This window comes from Dreissena polymorpha, chromosome 12, assembly GCF_020536995.1.
Source record: "Dreissena polymorpha isolate Duluth1 chromosome 12, UMN_Dpol_1.0, whole genome shotgun sequence".
Taxonomy (NCBI): Eukaryota; Metazoa; Mollusca; class Bivalvia; order Myida; family Dreissenidae; genus Dreissena; species Dreissena polymorpha.
This window is the reverse complement of record NC_068366.1, coordinates 38,399,224-38,421,897: the sequence shown is the minus strand read 5'-3', so window position 1 is coordinate 38,421,897 and position 22,674 is coordinate 38,399,224. Positions and strand designations below refer to the sequence as shown.

Here is a 22,674-nt window from a genome sequence, read left to right as displayed (position 1 = left end):
TATCTCTTTTTGTAAAACATGTTGTTTACCAAACAACATAAATTGTGTTTTTCCATGTGAAAAAAAGTATTAACGGTGAAAAATACCCATTATATTTCATCTTAAAACAAGCTTTTTTATTCCAGAAAATAATGTTTAAAGATGACCTTTTCAAACATTTAGCAATCGCTTACAAGAGTTTCATTTTTTTCTTATCTTTTAATGTACATTGGCAAAGAGGGCAATCACAAGAATTTATGAAAAAAAAACACAACAAAACACTAGTGTAAGATGTCCCACGGACAAAGATGCTCAATCCAAACACAGACCAACATGTCATAAAGACTTCATATCATACAATATATGTGTCTTTCTATTATTGGCTATTTAATATGTAACAAAAAGCTGTGTTATAGCCATATTTAACATTTGACCACTTAGTGTGACCTTAATCTTTGACATAGGGACATTGGTTTGTATTCAACTTGTTTCCACAAGGTTATCACTTGCAGCAAGCAGTTTTAAAATTGCCTGATAAATTATGAATTTCAATAATAAATATCATACATCATAATTCATCAAACTGCATACTAAGAAATTATCCCATGTTTTTGTGTATGCATCCTCAAGACCATTTCCATTTTAAATATTGTTTTAACCCTTAAAGCGCTGGAGCTGAATTTTAAAGGCCTTTGCAAACAGTTTGGATCCAGATGAGACGCCACAGAACGTGGCGTCTCATCTGGATCCAAACTGTTTGCTATTCTGATAGTATTCTTTGAAAAAAATCGAAGAAAATGCTAATTTTAGAAATTCAGCAGACGACATTTTAGCAGAAGACAAATTACCCAGCATGCAAAGGGTTAATACTGAGAAATTCAACATACACTAATTTATCAATACATTATTCAGCTAGCTAGCTGCACTTTATGGTGCTGAACTTGACCCCTAAAAACAATCAAAATCACTATAATATCTTTTTGGTGGAGCTAATTAAAATGAAAAAATGTTGTGAGGTTATAAAACTGGCAATTTTAGGAAATCCGGAAATCAAATGAATCTTTTATAGTCAGGTACATATCTTTTTCAAAGAATTCTTCAAACATTATTGAATGCACAGCATCAGATTCTACGGAAATCACTCAAGATTTCAAAAGTGGGCTCTAAAAGTATTTTATTAGGCAGATATTAGGCAGTTATTAATTCATGATTGCTAACTGCACACACATCAGAAGGGCCAGCTGGAATTCAGATATTGCAAAATGCTTTCCTGTAGTTTTAATGCAAGTGGTTCCTCCAGAAAAGTGTTACAATATTCCTTCACATTTTTATACAATCAAGGTACAAACAGAGGTGAATAGTACAACATTTATGCCCTATTCAAGTACAATTTTTGATAGATATAGATCATTAATTTTGGTGAAGATTGGAAAAAACTAATAAAACAAGATGCGTTTGTGAAACACAATGTCCCCCTATATGATGTTTGACCTTGAAATATGACCTTGACCCTTCACCACTCGAAATGTGCAGCTCCATGAGATACACATGCATTTCAAATATAAAATTGCTAGCTTCAATATTGCAGAAGTGACATTACATGAGCAATTTTGACCCATATATTTGACCTTGAAAGATGACCTCGACCTTGACCTTTCACCACTCAAAATGTGCAGCTCCATGAGATACACATGCTTGCCAAATATCAAGTTGCTATCTTCAATATTGCAAAAGTATTCATAAAATAAGTGATTTGGGCCACATATATTTGACCTCTGAACTTGAAGGATGACCTTGACCTTGACCTTTCACCACTCAAAATTTGCAGCTCCATGAGATACACATGCATGCCCAATAATTATCAAGTTGCTATCTTCAAGATTGCAAAAGTATTTATAAAATAAGCGATTCCGGCCACATATATTTGACCTCTGACCTTAAAGGATGACCTTGACCTCAACCTTTCACCACTCAAAATGAGCGGCTCCATGAGATACACATGCATGCCAAATATCAAGTTGCAATCTTCAATATTGCAAAAGTATTCATAAAATGAGCGATTTTGGCCACATATATTTGACCTCTGACCTTGACCACTCAAAATGTACAGCTCCATGAGATACACATGCATGCCAAATATCAAGTTGCTATATTCAATATAGCAAAAGTTATTGCAAAATGTTAAAGTTGGCGCAAACCAACCAACCAACCAACAGACCAACAGACAGGGCAAAAACAATATGTCCCCCACTACTATAGTGGGGGACATAAAAATACAAAATATACATACTTATTCAATAGGATAAATTCTGATATATCAAGGGTCATAAGTCAATAATTCCTTGGGCACCTGTGGCAGAGATTGAACCTGAGGTCTTTGGGTTGATCATCATGTATATATGACCCAGATACTTTGGCTTTTATTATGTTTCATGAAGTTTGTTGAAGATCAGATGAACTTTTGACAAGGTTGTCTCCTCAGAAAGAGCCTTTGAGATACAGATGGGCAAACGTTACATGGTGTAATACAGTATTCCCTCTCTACTTGGTTGCAGAGAGTACACACAATCATTTAAAGACACACATTGAACAATGCTATTATGATTCACATTTGAAAGCTTGTATTTTTGTTGTTTGTTCACATCTATCCAAATTTTACCAAGAGTTTTTTTTACTGTTCTTCACACACTTACTATTTTAGTCTACAGAATAACATTTTGAAGAACATGGCTAAGGGAAATAACTGTCACTAGTATATTCAATGTCTATGCAACTGTTATTTCCCTTGTTAATAGTTTTTTCCACATCTGTACACATTGGTGATGGCAATGAAATTGCACGTAATTTACCAATCCACTAAACAATTAAAAGGGCACCGGACAGTTAAAACAAATGTCAGTCCATTTTAGCCATATATAACACTACAATAATACAAATACAATAATATATACAAAAGCAAATATTCACCAATAATGTTTAATTAAATTATTGATATTTGGTTATTTTAACTCTTAATGTAAAACAACTATTACAACACATTGTAAACAAGAGGGCCTGAAAGGCCAAAAGTCGCTCACCTGAGATAACAAGATATTATTCGGACAAATCTTCTGACCAAGTTTCAGGAAGATCGGAAAATAAATGTGGCCTCTAGAGTGTAAACAAGGTTTTTACTATAGCCATATAAGGAAAAATGCCCCGCCCCCTGGCAGCCATGTTTTTCAACCAACCGGCATCATTTTTGACCTCTTCCAAGATATTATTGGGATGAATCTTCTAACCAAGTTTCATAAAGATCGGACATTAAATGTTGCCTCTAGAGTGTTAACAAGATTTTACTATAGCCATATAAGGAAAAATGCCCCGCCCCTTGGCAGCCATGTTTTTTAAGCAAATTTAACCATTTTTTTCGAACTCATCCAAGATATCATTAAGACCAATTTTCTGACCAAATTTCATGAAGATTGGAAATAAATGTGGCCTCTAGAGAGTTAACACGACGCACGACGGACAACGGACAAAAAGCGATCACAAAAGCTCAAAAAGCGATCACAAAAGCTCACCATGAGCATGTTTTATTGCTTCAAATGTACAATTTGCAAATATGCATGAAATGTTGAGGACTTTGTCTTTCAACACTTCTTTAACGCCTCTCCCTTTAACCATTTATTTTGTTGAATAAATGTACATTCACAAGCATAAATATAAAGCAAGTTTGTAATGGTACTCTTGTAAAAAAATCCATCTTTGAAATTCATAAGGAACTGCGCTGACAACTCAGTTGCTTTACTATTAACATGGAAACATAGAACGCCCTCTTCAAGTGCACATGTTTATAATGTACATTCCTGATGTTTCATGCTACACCAATTGAGAGACAATTTAATACTTGTTCTGATAAAACTGGGCATAATGCATGCGCGTAAAGTTTCCTCCCAGATTAGCCTGTGCAGTCTGCACAGGCTAATCAGGGATGATACTTTCCGCCTATATTGGATTTTTGCTTAGAAGAGACTTTCTTTCAACAGAAAATATCCTAAAAGCGGAAAGTGTCATCCCTGATTAGCCTGTGCAGACTGCACAGGCTAATCTGGGACGACACTTTACGCACATGCTTTAAACTCGATTTTCACAGAGCACGACCCATTCAATACTTGTCACTGCCTTATAATGCAAGTATTACACACACTCCCAAACAAACTTCTAAAGAGGAATTCTCAATGTAACCATCTAAACCTGTCAGTATTTCCTCTTTTTTTGACAAAGGGTGAAACAATTGTGAAGCCAGTCTTCAACCCAAACTGATAACTTACACATAGTTTAGCAGCATTATCTCTAAATTTAGGATATTTTGTTTTTCATCTGATACAAAAAATAATGCCTTTTATTATTTTTATAAAAAAATGTGAGCAAAAACATGGATCCATATAAACTAATGTGTTTCTCTTGAGGCCTTTCCTGCACAGGCTAATCAGGGATTACACTGTAATTTTCGTTTAAGGGCTATCTTAATAGCCAAAATCCAGTTTAGGTGGACAGTGCTTTCCTTATTAGCCTGTGCCAAATGCAAAGGCTAATCTGGAACGACACTTAACACACATGCATTAAGCCTCGTCTTCCCAGAGCTTGGCTCAATTCATTTAAAGTTAGTATTCAAGATATCGAGTTCTCTAAATTGGTCTGCCTACTCACCACACTTCCCGCCTCGCTGTGTGACGTGCCGTCGGATTGGTCCTCTCCGCCCAGACTGTAGACACCCAGCGACTGCTGTACAACCGTCCGCGTGGCATTATGATTGTCTGGTACCTACATCAATTGAAAAATATGAGACTTGCTTTGAGAAAGCGGGGTTTAATGCATGCGTATAAAGTGTCATCATTGATTAGGTTGCGCAGGCTTATCAGTGACAACACTTTCTGCCTCGCCAGGATTTTTGTTTCAAAGAAACTTCCTTTCAACAAAAAATTCCACAAAAGCTGAAAGTGCTGTCTCTGATTAGCCTGTGCAGACTGCACAGGCTAATCTAGGATGACACCTAACGCATATGAATTAAACCTTGTTTTCCCAGAGCAAAGCTCATATGGTTTATAAAATCAACTAGAGCGCCAATTGCTGGATGCTAGACATTTTTCCTATTTGATGGTGACCTTTTGTGTATAGAATAGGTAAATAACTTACATCAAATAGGTTGAATTTCCATGTTCATATCTTAGCTAAGCTTAAAATATTCTGCATACATGCCAGAATTTGTCAGGTCCAAACCGGGACATTACATAAAAAATGTCGGGACATTTGACCAAAAAGCGGGATCAGCACCTAAAACTATCGATCATGCTACCTTTACTTTCGTCAGTAATTGACAATAAATGTGTTGCAGAATTTCGTGAACACGAAATTTCTCCATTTTCCAGAAGTAAACACTTATGTGCACTATGCGGATGACTTAATAAAGTGAAATTTGGGGCTGACGCTGGTTAGCTGATAGTACTATTCTCATTTACAGAAACAAACACCTAACTCTTTCAACGCTGGAACCGAATTTTAAAAGCCTTTGCAAACAGTTTGGTTCCTGGGATAAGACGCCACAGAATGTAGATCTAAAAAAGGATCCAAACTGTTTGCTATTCAAATAGTATTCTTTGAAAAAAAAATAAAAAAAAAATGCTAATTTTAGAAATTCAGCAGACGACATTTTAGCAGACAACAAATTTCCCAGCATGCAAAGGGCTATACCTAAGAAAACCTTCCTTGTAAACAAACATCACACAAACATCATTGTCATTCCAACAGCCACGAGCTTAGAACACCTTATCTTAGATAAGTTAAATGTTTCAAACAATATACAATCATTCTCATGAAAACAATCTCAACAAAGCACTTCATGCTAAAAAACTCACTTAAATCTTCTTCTGGGTGATAGATGATTCCACTTTGTGCTGAGTGACTGTTTCCTGAATAACCCATAATGTAGTCCAGCATTTTCTGATCACTGTATAGTTCTAATTAGCGATCATAATTTTGAAGATATCCCCTTATTTATCAAATTAAAACAAACCTTTTCAACACTATATTTTTTGTTCTCTCACAGCAGGGGCATAGGTAATGGGGCGGCAGGGTCTGCGGCCGCCTCTCCAATATTTCGGCTAGTTGTCGTTACATAAATAAAATGCAAAATCCCCAAAAATTGCCGCCCAAAAACCAGTATTTTTTTAATCACGCGCCGTCAGTGCAGAAGTCATGTGTCCCTGCTCCGAGGTTGCCAATAGTGATGTGACAATATCCCTTGTTAGGTGTCATAAACCAGGGCCCGGGTAAATGTCATTGCGTTCATTGTTTTATTGTTCTTTTCAGCGATTGCATTGTCTGTGTTTTGATTAAGGACAGGCTATTCATTTAATTTTAATTGATCCCTTTAATTCAAAGGTAACTGCCACTTAAAACAATTTTGAGTAAATATACGCCTGAAAACATTAATTAGATTGAAAATATTTTTGTTCTCTAAGTATAACAGTTATTATTTGATTAGAAATCATTGAAACAATATCATATAATTTTATATAATTGTTTAATGTTCAAAATGAGTATTTCTGATCAGCCTCGAAATTTTGCTTTTCCTAAGCGTACATTTGGGAAGAAAAAGCCAGAAAAGCGTTCATTCCAATCTAGTTGGTTTGATTCGTTCTCATGGCTCTACTACGATGAGGTATGTATATTAGTATTAAATTTTAATTTGCAACCATTCTTACCTTTTATGAACCTAATGTCGATCTAAATACAAACAAAATTTAGAAAAAACAACAACATACAACAAACTCCTTTATGTTCCCAGTACAGAAACTGGACCGCCGCCCCAATGTTTGGAGGTTATCTACGCCCCTGTCTCACAGTGAGGCGCATTTATAATATCATAGTTACAGCAATCAGGTTCTTAAATTGCACAAAGACACTATGACGTCAGAGTGTTTACTTTTCCTGCCTTGAAATGTCAACATCCTTGTGACCACTAAACACAGTTAAACACTTAACCCTTTCAGTGAGGGAACCGAATATTGAAGGCCTTTGCAAACAGTTTGGATCCAGATGAGACGCCACAGAACGTGGCGTCTCATCAGGATCCAAACTGTTTGCTATTCTGATAATATTATTTGAAAAAAATCGAAGAAAATGCTAATTTTAGAAATTAAGCAGACGACATTTTAGCAGACGACAAATTTCCCAGCATGCAAAGGGTTAACCCATATGCACTAAGGCCCATTTTTCCAGACTGAGGTAAAATTCATTACTTTTCCAAAGAGAATGGGACCTACCTACTGAGCCCTCCCTCCAGCTACTTATTGCTAGTTTCGGGCATACTATATATGGTCACTGTTAGGACTTTAGCCATATTAAACAAATAACAGGGGTATTAGTGCCTGAAATGGGATAGGGTCACCTAATTCGTGGAAAAATGGTAAACTGTGTACATTATAAATAACTAACTTGGCTGTAAATTCCACTTTAGTTCTTTTATTCATGCATCCATTCAGCATCTATATTTAAATGTATACTGTATGGTTCTGTATAAACTCATCAATAGCCTATAAAAGCAAGAAAACCTTGATAAATGGAAGAGGGACATACAATCAAATTCTTTGAATTGATATCCCCCGCCAAATAATTGTGTTTATTTCTGAGCGCAGAACTAGAAGAAAAGGTTATTTGAAGGTCTTCATTTTTTACATCGCAAGGGCAATAACTCTCATTTTAGAAAATGTATGGCACTTTTCTTCATTTATATCTTTACATCCATTAAGTTTCATGTTAAAATTGTGTAGCTCTGACAAGTTACATAGTAATCACTGTTATTTAAGAGTATAGGGTTATGTTTCTTGTGCATGGCTCTTCTCCTTCTTGATATCTATACACTATCTAAACTATACCCACGAAATTTCATGTTGATGTCATATATAATTTCTGAGATATATCATTTGTGACAGACAGATGAACCAATCCAGTGACTGACAACGCCAAAACAATATATCTCTCTGCCTTTGGCGAAGGATAAAAAGGGTGACACATATTTTGATAAGGTGGGGCATGAAAATGGAAGGGCCCCCCCCCCCCCCCCCCCCACTACAATTCTTCTTTAGCTAAATCCCCATCATTAAAATAACAAAGAACTAGAAATGGCGCGGCAGAGGCCGACGCGTATCCCCACGCCGAATGTTTGACCTAGGTGTGCCCCAGGGTTGGTAATGGGGCCATGCATAGCTGAGATTGACCGTATTGTCATAAGAGAAGTTCATCATCAATTAGAAGTGAATTGGTGTAGAAATGAAGAAGTTATAGTAAAAGGCAATTTTGGGTGGGTGTGACATATGTGGGCAGGGCGCCCCAGGGTTGGTAATTGTGCCATGCATAGTTGAGATTGACCGTATTGTCATAAGAGAAGTTCAGTATCAATTTGAAGTGAATCGGTGTAGAAATGAAGAAATTATAGTAAAAGGCAATTTTGGGCGGGTGTGGTCTATGTGGGCGGGGCCCCAGGGTTGGTAATGGGGCCATGCATAGTTGAGATTGACCGTATTGTCATAAGAGAGGTTCAGTATCAATTTGAAGTGAATCGGTGTAGAAATGAAGAAATTATAGTGAAAGGCAATTTTGGGTGGGTGTGGTCTATGTGGGCGGGGCGCCCCAGGGTTGGTAATGGGGCCATGCATAGTTGAGATTGACTGTATTGTCATAAGAGAAGTTCAATATCAATTTGAAGTGAATCGGTGTAGAAATGAAGAAATTATAGTAAAGGCAATTTTGGGTGGGTGTGGTCTATGTGGGCGGGGCCCCAGGGTTGGTTATGGGGCCATGCATAGTTGAGATTGACCCATGTCGTAAGAGAAGTTCAGTATCAATTTGATGTGAATCCGTGTAGAAATGAAAAAATTATAGTAAATGGAATTTTTTGGTGGGTGTGGCCTATGTGGGCGGGCGCCCCAGGGTTGGGATTGGGGCCATGCATAGTTGAGATTGACCCTAATGTCATAACAAAAGTTCAGTATCAATTTGAAGTGAATCCGTGTAGAAATGAAAAAATTATAGTAAATGGAAATTTTTGGTGGGTGTGGCCTATGTGGGCGGGGCGCCCCAGGGTTGGGAATGGGGCCATGCATGGGTGAGATTGACCGTATTGTCATAAGAGAGGTCCAGTATCAATTTGAAGTGAATCGGTGTAGAAATAAAGAAGTAAATGTAAAATAACCCAAAAAAATGAGTGATAATTTCTGACGCGGCCCCACCCCAACCGCTATAACTTTTGACCCAGGGGTCAGATCAAAATTCCAAATAGTGCAGGGTCGCACATATGCTCATAGCTACCATGTGTGTAAGTTTCAAGGTTCTAGTGCTTTTAGTGTAGGAGGAGATAGTGGCCAGGACGGACAGACAGACAGACGGACGGACGGACGGACGGACGGCGGAGATAACCACAATATCCCCACCTTTTTTTCAAAAAGCGTGGGGATAAAAAGTAATATTTTCATGATGCTCCAGAGTAAAATATCAGAACAACCCTCTTACTAATGTACTACCATAGACTCTGTTACTTTGCCAAACGTGTGAATCGTATCTCTATGACTTTCATGTAAAACTGTTCACACATTCCGTTCATTATTTAGAAACCATGTCCACATGACTATGCAAAGATTGAATGCGCAATTATTATTGAAGTAGCAGGTCTGCAAAAAACACAGGCAATTTACGGTATGTTTGGTAAATTATTGTGACAGGTTATAAAAAGTGAAGCATGGAAGTATCTTATTAATTATCAATTCATGCTATCACTTCCACATGCAATCAAACTTTGCACCCGTATGTAGCAGAATTATTGATTTGAAGTGAACTGACCAGATACTAAATTACTTCCCTGCTTTTATCAATAGACGAAATTACTTCCTTGTATTGACTCCTATACTTTAAAACATCAAAGTAAAATTGAAAGTTTTCCCACTAATTTTGATACAATTAAGATTTTTTTCATAAAATCCAGCCTAGACCTGAACCTAAGACTTTTAAGAGGGAAACTGAAACATAATTTCTCCTTCCCTGTAAAACCACAAGCATTCACAATCAAGTGAATGGAAGGAAAACTGTCCCCTGTTAAGTGTCCTGAGATATATTGTGTTGATCACAATCCCACCATAGTCTTTCAATACATTACTTGCTGTCTAACCTATGTTTTGTTGAGAAAATTTCCTGCCAGTAGTCCATGATGAATAACCCTTTGCATGCTGGGAAATTTGTCGTCTGCTAAAATGTTGTCTGCTAAATTTCTAAAATTAGCATTTTCTTTGATTTTTTTCAAAGAATACTATCAGAATAGCAAACAGTTTGGATCCTGATGAGACGCCACGTTCTGTGGCGTCTCATCTGGATCCAAACTGTTTGCACAGGCCTTCAAAATTCGGTTCCCGCACTGAAAGAGTTAAATATGAGCCATGCACTGTGAAAAGGGGTTCAATGCATCACAGTGCTTAAGTTTCGTCCCAGATTAGCCTGTGCAGTGGAAACAATCTAATCATGGAAGAAACTTTCCCCCTAGACTAGATTTTTTCTAAGAAGAGACTTTCTTTAAATGAAAAATTTCTTAAAAGTGGAAAGAGTTGTCCCTGATTAGCCTGTGCAGTCTGCACAGGCTGGTCTGGGATAACACTTTACACACATGCATTAAACCCCCTTTTCACAGAGCAAGTCTCATATATTTTTTTGCCTGCACAAGAAGCCATGGCCCATAGGAACTCACCTAAGAAATGCAGGAACTAAACTATTCTCAAACGCTTGAGTTCAGGAGAAAAAAGAACTTAATGAATTGGGAATAACATGTTCTTCAATATGACTTAGAGACCTTGTTTTTCACTTGACTCAGTTTTAAACTCAGCCAAGATATAATTGGAACAAAGGCTCTGACCAAGTTTCATGAAGATTTGACCATAAATGTGGCCTATAAAGTGTGTGAACAGGGTTAATGTTGACAAAGCACGACAAACGACTGAAAAATAGGTGATCACAAAAGCTCGCCATGAGCACGTTTTATTCCGGTTACAAAACAAATTTTGTAGGGAGGTATTTTAAGCAAATAAATTGTCAACAAGAAATGTATACACTGTACACAGATGATCCCCACCACCCCACCCTCCCCCACGCACCCACCACCCCCAACACCCACCAACCCACCCCCGCCATGGGCGTCTGCAGGAATTATCCCAGGGGGGCTTAAGGGGGGTTTGTTCCCCTTTGCCGCCAGAGGCGTAGAAAAATTTGAGAATAAGGCCAGATAATGGTGCATCATGAAGTATATCTGGAAGGTTAAGAGTTAGGATTTGGAATTGATAAATTGACTGTATTGGAGTGGGTTATACCTATTTTTCTCACCTTTGATCATAGTGACTTTTCTCATACAGTTTCTGACATACGTAATACCATAGGAACTGTGAAAGCAATCATTAAGTATTTCAGAGAGAGAGCCCTAAGAGAAGATGGCTAGTTCCAAATACACCATTGTAAAGCGAAACAAGGTGGACTGCAAAGTAAAAAAGCATACGAATCTTCGCTAACTATTTCAATGAAATACGCCGTCAGTTAGAATATTTAGCGCCAAACAAACAGAATACGAAAGGACGACAGACTGCACATCAGCTATGGACAGCAAGTGGAACGGCAACATTTGTGTTAACGCTCCACATAATAGCCAAATATTCGTCCATTTTAGAGCCCATCACGCAAACACTTCAGGCTGTTCAATTAGACATCATCAGTGTCAAAAAACATGTCGATAACCTGACATTGATGTTCACCGATCATCTAGAAAATGCGGATTCGATTTTCGCCGAGGATATTTTCAGACCGACATTAACAACGGCCGATGATATTGGTGTTACAATGACAATTACCACAGAATAGTGGCTGTCACGTACACCGAGCAAATGTTGGTGGAACCAGTGAAGAATACTATCGACGCAGTCGATTTATATTCCGTACATGGACTCACTGATCCAGTCTCTAGGAAGCCGATTTTCAGAATCTTATATGCCTGCGTTCATGTTATATCAACTCCATCGAGATCCGAACCAAATAAAAAAATTTGATCAATCAGACTACACTGCAACTCCAATATATCATGGTCCGTTATATCGCGTTGTCCAATATATCGCAAATCGGCTATGGCTCCCAAAAATCTGACGAGCATAATCCTTAAATAAAATGTTTTTATCTGAGAATTTGATGCATTAAAATCCGTTTCAAGCAAGTATTTTTCCCTTTTTTTCACCAACTTTAATCCAACAGTCATAATCCAGTTTTGACCAGATTGTTTGCTTACATTGTACATCACATTAACACCTGTGTACAGTTAAATCTGCTAATCTTGCGCGTCCGGTAATCTTGCGCACCCTTCAGTTTGTGAATTTCGCAGACGACCGAATAGTTTTCTTAGGTGATGAAAGATGAAATATCACATTTTTAAGAATAAACGGATTTAAAAGGTACGTATTCCATGCAAAATAAAAATCGATCATTACATTTTAACACCGGTTGTGTCATCCTTATACATTGTACATGTATCGTAAACACTGACCTTCTTACGATAAATTCGAAATGAATCACACATTCCATGCAGTCTTTAGCGTTTCATACTTAAAATAAAGAATTCCAACGTTTAATTTAGAATCCATTGCACAATACCCGATCAGGTATTGTATTTTTTGGCTTTGAAAATATATCGCATCAGACGACATTGTCATCATTTCCCGCCATTCAAACCACATTTGGTATGATCTCCGCATGCGCAATTGCCTAGTTTTAATATTTTCTGTACAGTAAACTGTGGAAGCATGATCGTGGTAAAATTAAACCTGTTTTTATGCATAAACATTTTTTTCACGCTAGAAATCAATTAATATAACATGTTAATGTTTCTTTTGCTACACTCAACGGAATGCCATCGCCATCATCGAAGAAACTGAAGTACAGCTATTAATCCACATTAAATTTGAATGGTTTTACAAACTGATTTTTAAAATAATTTTCTGGAATGTTTTTTTGTCAATAATTGGACACCATATGTCTACAATTTTGCCTAAACGAGGTCATTACACCAAGTGCGCAAGATTACCGGACACTGTGATAGTTTGAAAGTGAGGTGAGTCATGTTTGTTTTGAAATCAAAACGGACAGTTCTTCACTGAATTAATCAGATATTTTTGTTTTAATAAGCACATGAACTTCTTATTTTCATAATAAATTTTGATATTATGTTGTCAATTTATAAGAGAACATGTTTTAAAACCAATTGACCCTTAAATGCGCAAGATTACCGGACAGCATTGTACTGCAATAAACAAAAGACCCATTTGTCAAACATGACAGGTCATTTCGGGTGTTACAATTCTCTATTGAATTTGCTTTGAACTGCCGAAACGCACCAGTGCACACATGAAGGTGTACACAATTATAACAGTAAATGTCACAAGTCAATACTGACCTATCTCAACAATCTGTGTGCGTTAGATACAGTATACAATACAGATCAGTTAGTCACAATGCTCTACTATTAAACCCCATGCTGTGCATGCTTTTCATGAGAAATGAATGACGTCATTTTGTACATGGGTCTAATTTGTGCATGCTTTCTTGAACAATAAAACTCGGCAATGTTTTTCGGATTAAAAATTTAATTAAACGCACTTGAAAATACTCACATGGAATAATGTTTTGTGTTATACCAATTAATGACATATGGATATAACACAAACTTGAATAAGGTTGGTAAATAGGTGTTTTGAGATTGCATAATGATGCTAATGTATACATATACATGCATACATAAACTGACAAATTATATCGCGCGCCGGATATATCACGGTCGCGATCTTTGGACCCCTTCAACCGCGATATATTGGAGTTGCAGTGTATAAAGATACAGTCCGAACCAGCGACGAATTTTATCAAATCAATAATTTTGAACAAGACACAATGTCATGGTACGACATGAACAAGGAGGAATCCATCAAACTGAATGAGTAAGCTTTTGTTGACTTGGTCAAAAAATGGATTTGTTTCCTGCCGTGCGTGAGGCGATTATCATATTACTAACCCTGCCCGCCACCACGTGTACGGTCGAATGATCATTTAGCACGCTGAGACGAGTCAAGGCATGGCTAAGATCCACCATGTCCGACGACAGGCTCTCAGGATTATGCATGATGAGCGTTCACATGGATCGGATCAACACCGACAAGAATATGTTTATTAAAAAAATCATCAAGAAATTCGGCAGAGACCCACGTTGCCTTCGCTTCCTATTCAGGGACTGAATAAATGTTAGTTGATTGACTTCTCCCCTCGATTTCGCAAGAATTAAATATGTTTAAAACAATGTTTTGAGAGTAAATTAAATTGTGCAATAACCACATCCATGACTTGTTTACATGTAAATGGGAGTTGATAATCGTGTGATACTAACTAGGGGTCATTCTGACCCAAATTGTTCAATTCAGGAATGATAATTGTACACGTTAAGATTTTTCCATATTCAACTATCTTTTGCTCACCGATTTTCCAGGGGGGGGTCAGCTGACCCCATTTGCCCCTATGTGCGGACGCCCTATTGCCCCCGCTAAAAATACCACTGGACACATAAAAACACTGTCTCCATTGTTACATAGATACATTTCAACTATGTACAACGTAAAACCAACATTCCGACACTTAATATCCTAAATGCAACCCATGCACACTTGAATAAACCATGGACAACATTCATAAGGGCACATTATTAAGGAATTAAGATATGCATACTATTGTCAGTATGGAAACACAGACAAGCTTTCCCCTCTTGATAACAAATAATACAGTAATTTTTTTCAAGTAACGATTTACATTTTTTACCAAAAAAATCCTTCAAACTCTAATTTGGTTATCCCTTGGATTGATTCAAAGTAGCTTAACCTTGTTGGTCAAGGACGGACTCATTATCCCCTTTCATATAGAATTGAAGTGGACTTTACAAAAGCCATTCACGTTTTCACTTTATGAATGAGCTTACATTAATAAACCCTGTCTAACTTTTAAAACATGGCAGTGATTTTTTTTGCCCAAAATAACCACCGATTTTTGACTGCTTCCCAATCGCAAAATTCCACGTTTTTTCCCAAAAATCTGACCAAAATTTCCCCAAAAAAAGCCCAATTTCCAAAAAAATAACCATTTATTTTTAAGAAAGAAGTCTCTTATGACTTAATTATGATTTCTTAACTCTAGATCTCAACTTTATTTTTTAAACATCCTACAAAATATATAACTTTAATTTAGTCCTTTTTTGTCATAAATAATTCCCAAATTTGCCACTTTTATTGATTAAAAAAATGTATCCCAATTTGACCAGATTCCTTTTACCAAAATGGCTAGAAAACCCTCTGAACATGCACTTAAATACAATATTAATTCTGTTACTTATAATAATATTTATAATGCTTATTTTTTCCCAATTTCATGGTTTATCGCGCTATTTTTCCCAATTTCACTGTTTATCGCGCTAATTTTCCCAATTCAAAAGGCACAGGCTGTAACAAATAAAAGCACAAAAATTCACTGACATGAAAGGGTATAAGTATTTCAAATGCGCAATTTCTTCCACTATATAAGATAATGTGCACATATCAACTTAAGAAGATTGCTGAAGTTTAAAAAAAAAATATGCTTATATTTATCATTTTTATCTGGCCATAAACAATGATTTCTGTTTAGTAAAACTCTAGTAGATTATCAAACATGCATTAACAAGAGTTAGTTATTGGTTAACATTGATACTTCAAATATAATTTTGATTCATTCATAATAACAGACAAATATTCTTGCAACTTACATAACATTTTCTATGATGTGCTCAGGCTGTCAGAATTTCTTGTTCTATCATATTTTTGGAAGTGAATTTGTTTTCACTTACCTGACATACCCTGATTTTTTTTTTTTGAACCCTAAACTTTGTTTTGGAATTCCTAAGGCCGAATGTACAATATTTCTTTACACATTCACTAAAATATTATGAAGTTTGAGGTCATGTTCGCTACATTAACCCTTTGCATGCTGGGAAATTTGTCATCTGCTAAAATGTTGTCTGCTGAATTTCTAAAATAAGCATTTTCTTCGATTTTTTTTCAAAGAATACTATTAGAATAGCAAACAGTTTGGATCCTGATGAGACACCACATTCTTTGGCGTCTCATCTGGATCCAAACTGTTTGCAAAGGCTTTTAAAATTTGGTTCCAGCGCTGAAAGGGTTAACATATTTCTTAACAATTTCAAAATGCTATTCCACATGTTTTGGAGTGCTGGGCAAAAAAAAGTCACATGAAAAAAAGGAAAAATTTGTCAGTTGCAATCAGTAGAGTGTTTGATGTTTCAAATTTCAAGGGCACAATGAACTGCAGAATTTATATACAATGGGGCTGGCTGTAGCTGCATACTTTACAAGCTCTAATTACTTTATAAACTGCAAAGTATGCAAGCAAGCATGCTCATGAGAAGTGCAGTTGCATGCGATGCAGAAAGTAATGTTAATGAATGTAACGTCACTATTTTACCATAGTTTACTGAACCTCAAGGTTGCATGAACAAAATGCGTGTTTAAACACGTTTCATGTTTACATAACAAAAGTCCATGCAATGATATAAAAGGATTTGGATTCGATGGATCCAGTAATGCTTCCTGCTTATTTGAAACAATATGGGCCGTGCTCTGTGAAAAACGGGTTTAATGCATGTGTGTACATGTATATTGTCATTCCAGACTAGCATGAGCAGTCAGCAAGGTTCATCGGGAAAACACTTGCCACTTTTATGATATTTTTCATTTCAAGAAAGCCTCTTTTTTGTGGACTGCACAGGCTAATCTGGGATGACACTTTACGCCCATGTGTTAAATCCCTTTTTCACAGAGCGCTGCCCATATGTATCAATAAAAGTGTTATTGTAGCAAAGAAAAACACACCTGTATTTTGAATTGAAGTCACAATTGGAAAGAGTCTGGAAACCTTAGTTAATTTTAAATTTGAAATTTGATCTAAAATTTGAACATTGATATTTGGCCTTTAAGGACCTGGTGTGTGAAGCATTTACAAGGTTTCAATGAAAATCTATCAATGCTGAACAAAGCTTTGCTTCAGAAAAATGAACTTAAATATTGACCTTGACATTTGACCTCCTGACTTGCTTCACGCTCAAAGTTCGCTATGGTCCATATACAGTTTGGTGCCACCCAGCTGATTCTTTCTAGGCCATTGGGCCCAAAGTGGGGTTCTCGATTTAATCCATTTATGCCTAGTGGACTCTCCCATTCTTCTAAATTGGATCAATTTAATTTGATAATTAGGGATGTCTAGTAAATTTATTTCTATATTTATAATATTTCTTACAGAAATTCATTTAAGCAAACAGCGCAGACCCTGATGAGACGCTGCATCATGCGGCGTCTCATCTGGGTCTACGCTATTTGCCAAGGCCTTTTTTCTAGACGCTAGGCATAAATGGGTTAATGTATTGTACTGAACATTTTCAATCTGTGTATCAATAAGTGTATAACAGAAGATTTTAAATGCATAAACCTTGACAAAAATTATATTATTCTCGTCTGAAGTTCAAATTGTAAATATATTCTCACTTTGAAATACATGTCCTATAAAGAGTTAGATATTTAAAATACATGTAATTAAAAAAATGGTGATATAAAAGCTACAAAAAAAATTGATAAATTCTTTGACTAAATTCTCTTCCAAAATAATTTAAAGGGCACACACAAAATAATTTTTTTAATTTCATTTTATTTATTTCAGCTGCAACCATTCCGACGACCATGTTATCAATTTGTTGTGACCAAATAAATAATTTTTCAGTTTTAATTTATTTGCTGTTTCAAAATCGTTCTACAATAATTTCTAATGCATAGTGGAAATCAGCAGTGAGTATCCCTAGATTGTATTGTTTTAGCACTCCCATATTTGGCATGTAGGGTCATTAAAGGAAATTGTAACCTGGGTCTTGATTCGCTCCTTGGTATTTTATGGACCAAGACCTAGATTCGCTCCTTGGTATTTTATGGACCTAGACCTAGATTCGCTCCTTGGTATTTTATGGACCTAGCCATAGATTACCTCTTTGCTATTTTATGGATCTAGATATAGATTACCATTGTGGTATTATATGGACCAAGACCTAGATAACCTCTATGGTATTTGATGTAACTAGCTATAGATAACCTCTTTGGTATTTTAAGGACTTAGCCATAGATTACCTATATGGTACTTTATGGATCCAGACATTCTTATGGACCTAGATTACCTCTCCATAACTAGACATATATTACGTCCATGTTATTTTATGGACCTAAACATAGATTACCTCCTTGGTATTTTATGAACCTAGCCATATATTATGTCTTTGGTATTAAATGGACCTAAACATAGATTACATCTTTGGTATTTTATGGACCTAGCCATATATTTCTTCATTGGTATTTTATGGACCTATCCATAGATAACCTCTATGTTATTTTATGGACCCTAGACCTAGAATACCTCTCCGTATTTAATGGACCTAGATATAGATTACCTCTCCAGTATTTTATGGAACCATGCATAGATTATGTTATTTTTTGGACCTAGACCTAGATTACCTCTCTGTATTTTATGGACCTAGACCTAGATTACCCCTTTGGTATTTTATGGACCTTGACCTAGATTACCTCTTTGGTATTTTATGGACCTAGACATGAACTACATTTATGGTTATTTATGGACCTTGACCTAGCTAGATTACACCCATATATAAACCAATACCTACATTACTTCTATGGTATTTTTGGTATTTTATGGACCTAGACATAGAATACCTCTTTGGTATTTTATGGACCTAAACACAGATTACCTCTCCGATATTTTATAGAACCAGATATAGACTACATCTATGTTATTTTATGGACCTAGACCTAGATTACCTCTCCATATTTTATGGACCTAGAAATAGATTATATCTATGTTTTTTTATGGACCTAGATATAGATTACCTCCATGGTATTTTATGGATCTAGACCTACATTGCTTCTGTGCTATTTTATGGACCTAGACATAGATTACATGTATGGTATTTTATGGACCCAGATATAGATTACCTCTATGGCATTGTATGGACCTTAATATAGATAAGATCTTTGGTATTTTATGGACCTAGACCTAGATTACCTCAAAGGTATTTTATGGAATAAGATATAGATTACCTCTTTGGTATGTTATGGACCTAGACATAGATTACCTCTATTGTATTTTATCGACCTAGACATAGATAATATCTCCTGTATTTTATGGACCTAGACCTAGATTACCTCTCCGGTATTTTATGGATCTAGATATAGATTACCTCTTTGGTATTTGATGGACCTAGAAATAGATTACCTCTCCAGTATTTTATGTATCCAGACCTGAATTACCTCTCCTGTATTTTATTGATCTAGACCTAGATTACTTCTATGGTATTTGATGGACCTAGATATAGATTACCCCTCAGGTATTGTATGGACCTAGACCTAGATTCCCTCTCCGTATTTAATGGACCCTATACCTAGAATACCTCTATGGTATTTGATGGACCTAGACCTAGATTACGTCTATGGTATTTTATGGACCTAGACCTAGAATACCTCTATGGTAATTTATGGATCTAGATGTAGATTACCCCTCAGGTATTTTATGGACATAGACCTAGATTACCTCTACGGTATTTTATGGACCTAGACCTAGAATATGTAACCTCTTTGGTATTTTATGGACCAAGAAATAGATTCCCAAATTTGGTATTTGATGGAACTAGACATAGAATACCTCTTTGGTATTTTATGGACCTAGAAATAAATTACCTCAGAGTCTTCAGTATTTTATGGAACTAGACCTAGAATACCTCTATGGTATTTTATGGACCTAGACCTAGATTACCTCTATGGTATTTTATTGATCTAGATATAGGTTATCTCTACGGTATTTTATGGTATTTTATGGACGTAGACCGTCATATAGACACAGAAGGATATATTTATGTGAGGTTCAATATTTTTTTATTTCAATAAAAGAAAAAAAACATTCAGAGGTTGTTCATGCTTCATCCAATGGTTGCATTACTTTGCATTTAACAAAGGAACATTTTGTACAAAAATACTGATCTTATCTTTTGACAAATAGTTCTTAATTTCATGTCATGCAGTAATTAAAATTAGTCCCTAACACGTGTCATTGCTCTAAATAATTTTATGGTAAATTGATGTTTTATTTACACTTTGTTATTTAACATTTACTTAGTATTGGAAAAACATTAATATTCATTAAGTATGAACATAATATGTATATGCAATAGATTAAATAATACAAATAATAAATGTTTGTAAATGTTCTGAAAGATAGTAATTAACAATTTAAAACATAATATAAACAAATGTTAAAAGGATCTTCAAGCCAGACTGTAAATCAATGAAATTTGTTTGCCCCAAGTCATCTACAAGACGTTAATTTAAGTTTAAGTAAATCAAGTTACATCAAGCTTGTCTCAAGGTGACAATAAAACGATGTGTTCAACACAAATATTGACAGGGACACTTTAAATTAGCAAGTGAGAAATTCACCACATACATCTATTTTGGTGCATTGACAAAGTGTTAGATTAATGGACAAGAATGTGGTACTGAATAGCAAGAGATCCTAAAATCTGATAACAAAATGGCCATGCTTTATCTTATAGTTAATTAGAAATGCAGGCATTTTGCTTCACATAAGTTGGTATCTTTTTTCCTCATCATTTAAGAGATATTTGGCATGTTAGTCTAAATTTTAAAATTGCTACACACTTGTTTATTTTACAATCAGCTGTATTAAAGTAGAAAAAAATTTATTTGCACAAATACAGTTGTTAATTTCCTTATAAAATCGATACATCATTTTCATGTTCATTTCCTTATATTAAAACATTCTTTTTTTATTTTTCCATCCTTGAGGCAAGACATAAAAATAAATTTTTAAAGACCGTGTAAATGTAACATGACAACATTTAGCATTACATAATTATACCGTAATTAGACAATCATAATATGTATTTTATTAATTGTGAACAAAACAGGCTTACTAATAAAACAAGAAAAACTACCCGACTTAATTTGTAGTTTGAATGTTTATTGTAAAAAAAAAGCATATAATATGTAATTAATGATAAGGATATCATTTAAAAAAATTGTGTGAATGCTCAACTTGTTTTTTACTTCACATACCTCAAATTTAACATCCGTGAAGTTTAAAGTCGTATGATTATAACAGCAATTTGTCTTTAGAATTAAATCTAAATTATCAAGTGCACACCCCTCAAGGATTACAAGATAAATGCAATAAAAAATGTGTTATTGATCCATAAAACAGGTGTACTTAAAGGCATCTTGATGCATCTCAAACATGATCAACCTTTTTCCACTCATTTATGTATAATTGATCGAAACCAGGAATGTGAACTGAACCAATATACACGATGCTGTTCTGCTGTGTTTAATTCTAAAAAAAAAATAATTTAAAACTGTGTTTACAAAAATGACATTTTCTTTATTTCTGCCAATTATATAACAAGAGCACCGCATAATGGGTACCAGGCTCGGCTGCGAAAGCTTGTCAGATTTTTTTTTTTTTTTTTTTTTTAAAAGGTCACAGTGACCTTGACCTTTGACCTAGTGACCCAAAAATTGGTGTGGCGTGTAGAACTCATCAAGGTGCATCTACAAATGAAGTTTCAAAGTTGTACTGGTGGAAGGACTTTGATTTTAGAGCCAATGTTTATACCTTTACAAACCTTGACACGGACGGCGAACACGACGAGCTGGCTGTGACAATACCTCGGGTTTTCTCCGAAAACAGCTGAGCTAATAATAATAATATTAATTATTGTAATAATTCTTCTTCTTCTTCTTCTTCTTATTATTATTATTATTATCATTATCATCATAATATTTATAATAGAAACAGCAGAAGCAGTAGTAGTATTAACAGCAATAGTAGCAGCATCAGCAGCAGGAGGAGGAGTGGTGGTTGTAGAATTGGTACTGACAGTAATGGTAGTAGCAGTAGCAATAACGAGTAGTGCATATCTCAGAGTCGTTTCAATTGAACTGGTAACATCAATTAATGTAGTCCAATAATTCAAATAGGTTATAACATTCCAAAATTTCGTTTATAAAACACTAGCTTTTGATGCATCAATTCATACATATGAATATATGGAACAATTCTACTTTAGGTAAGTTTAAATATAATAAGCTATGTAGATCGTTTAGTTTTTCTATAATTCAGCTGTTTTGTCTTCATTCAACATTTTAAATCCCTGTTATTTAATTGCCATTCGCAATTACTGAAGCGCGTTAAAAATCAAACACTATTAAAGCGATAATGAAAACACGACAGCGTGAAAGAACTATTGTATGTAACAGAATCTTACCTGATCTTCATTATCATACACTTTCATGAATTCATACTGGTTTAATTCATCCAAAAACTTCGAAAACTCTTTTTCAGCAGCGAGAGCCGCTTTTGTCACTCTGTCTGAAGCCATGTTGTTTACACGAGCTTTCACATACGGGAAATTGTATTGTATAC

The 22,674-nt window shown here is 35.5% G+C and overlaps 1 protein-coding gene across 2 annotated transcripts in view; it reads right to left on the bottom strand.

Moving 5' to 3' along the window:
- Positions 1-22,674, bottom strand: part of LOC127852902 (prickle planar cell polarity protein 3-like) — a 209,019-nt gene extending 186,345 nt beyond the window's left edge. For both annotated transcript variants that reach the window (XM_052386937.1, XM_052386938.1), the window contains exons 1-2: positions 22,517-22,674; positions 4,672-4,785 (exon numbers count right to left, since the gene is read on the bottom strand). In XM_052386937.1, the coding sequence (XP_052242897.1) occupies positions 4,672-4,785; positions 22,517-22,630 (228 nt within the window). In that variant the 5' untranslated portion in view covers positions 22,631-22,674. The remainder of the gene's footprint in view (positions 1-4,671; positions 4,786-22,516) is intronic.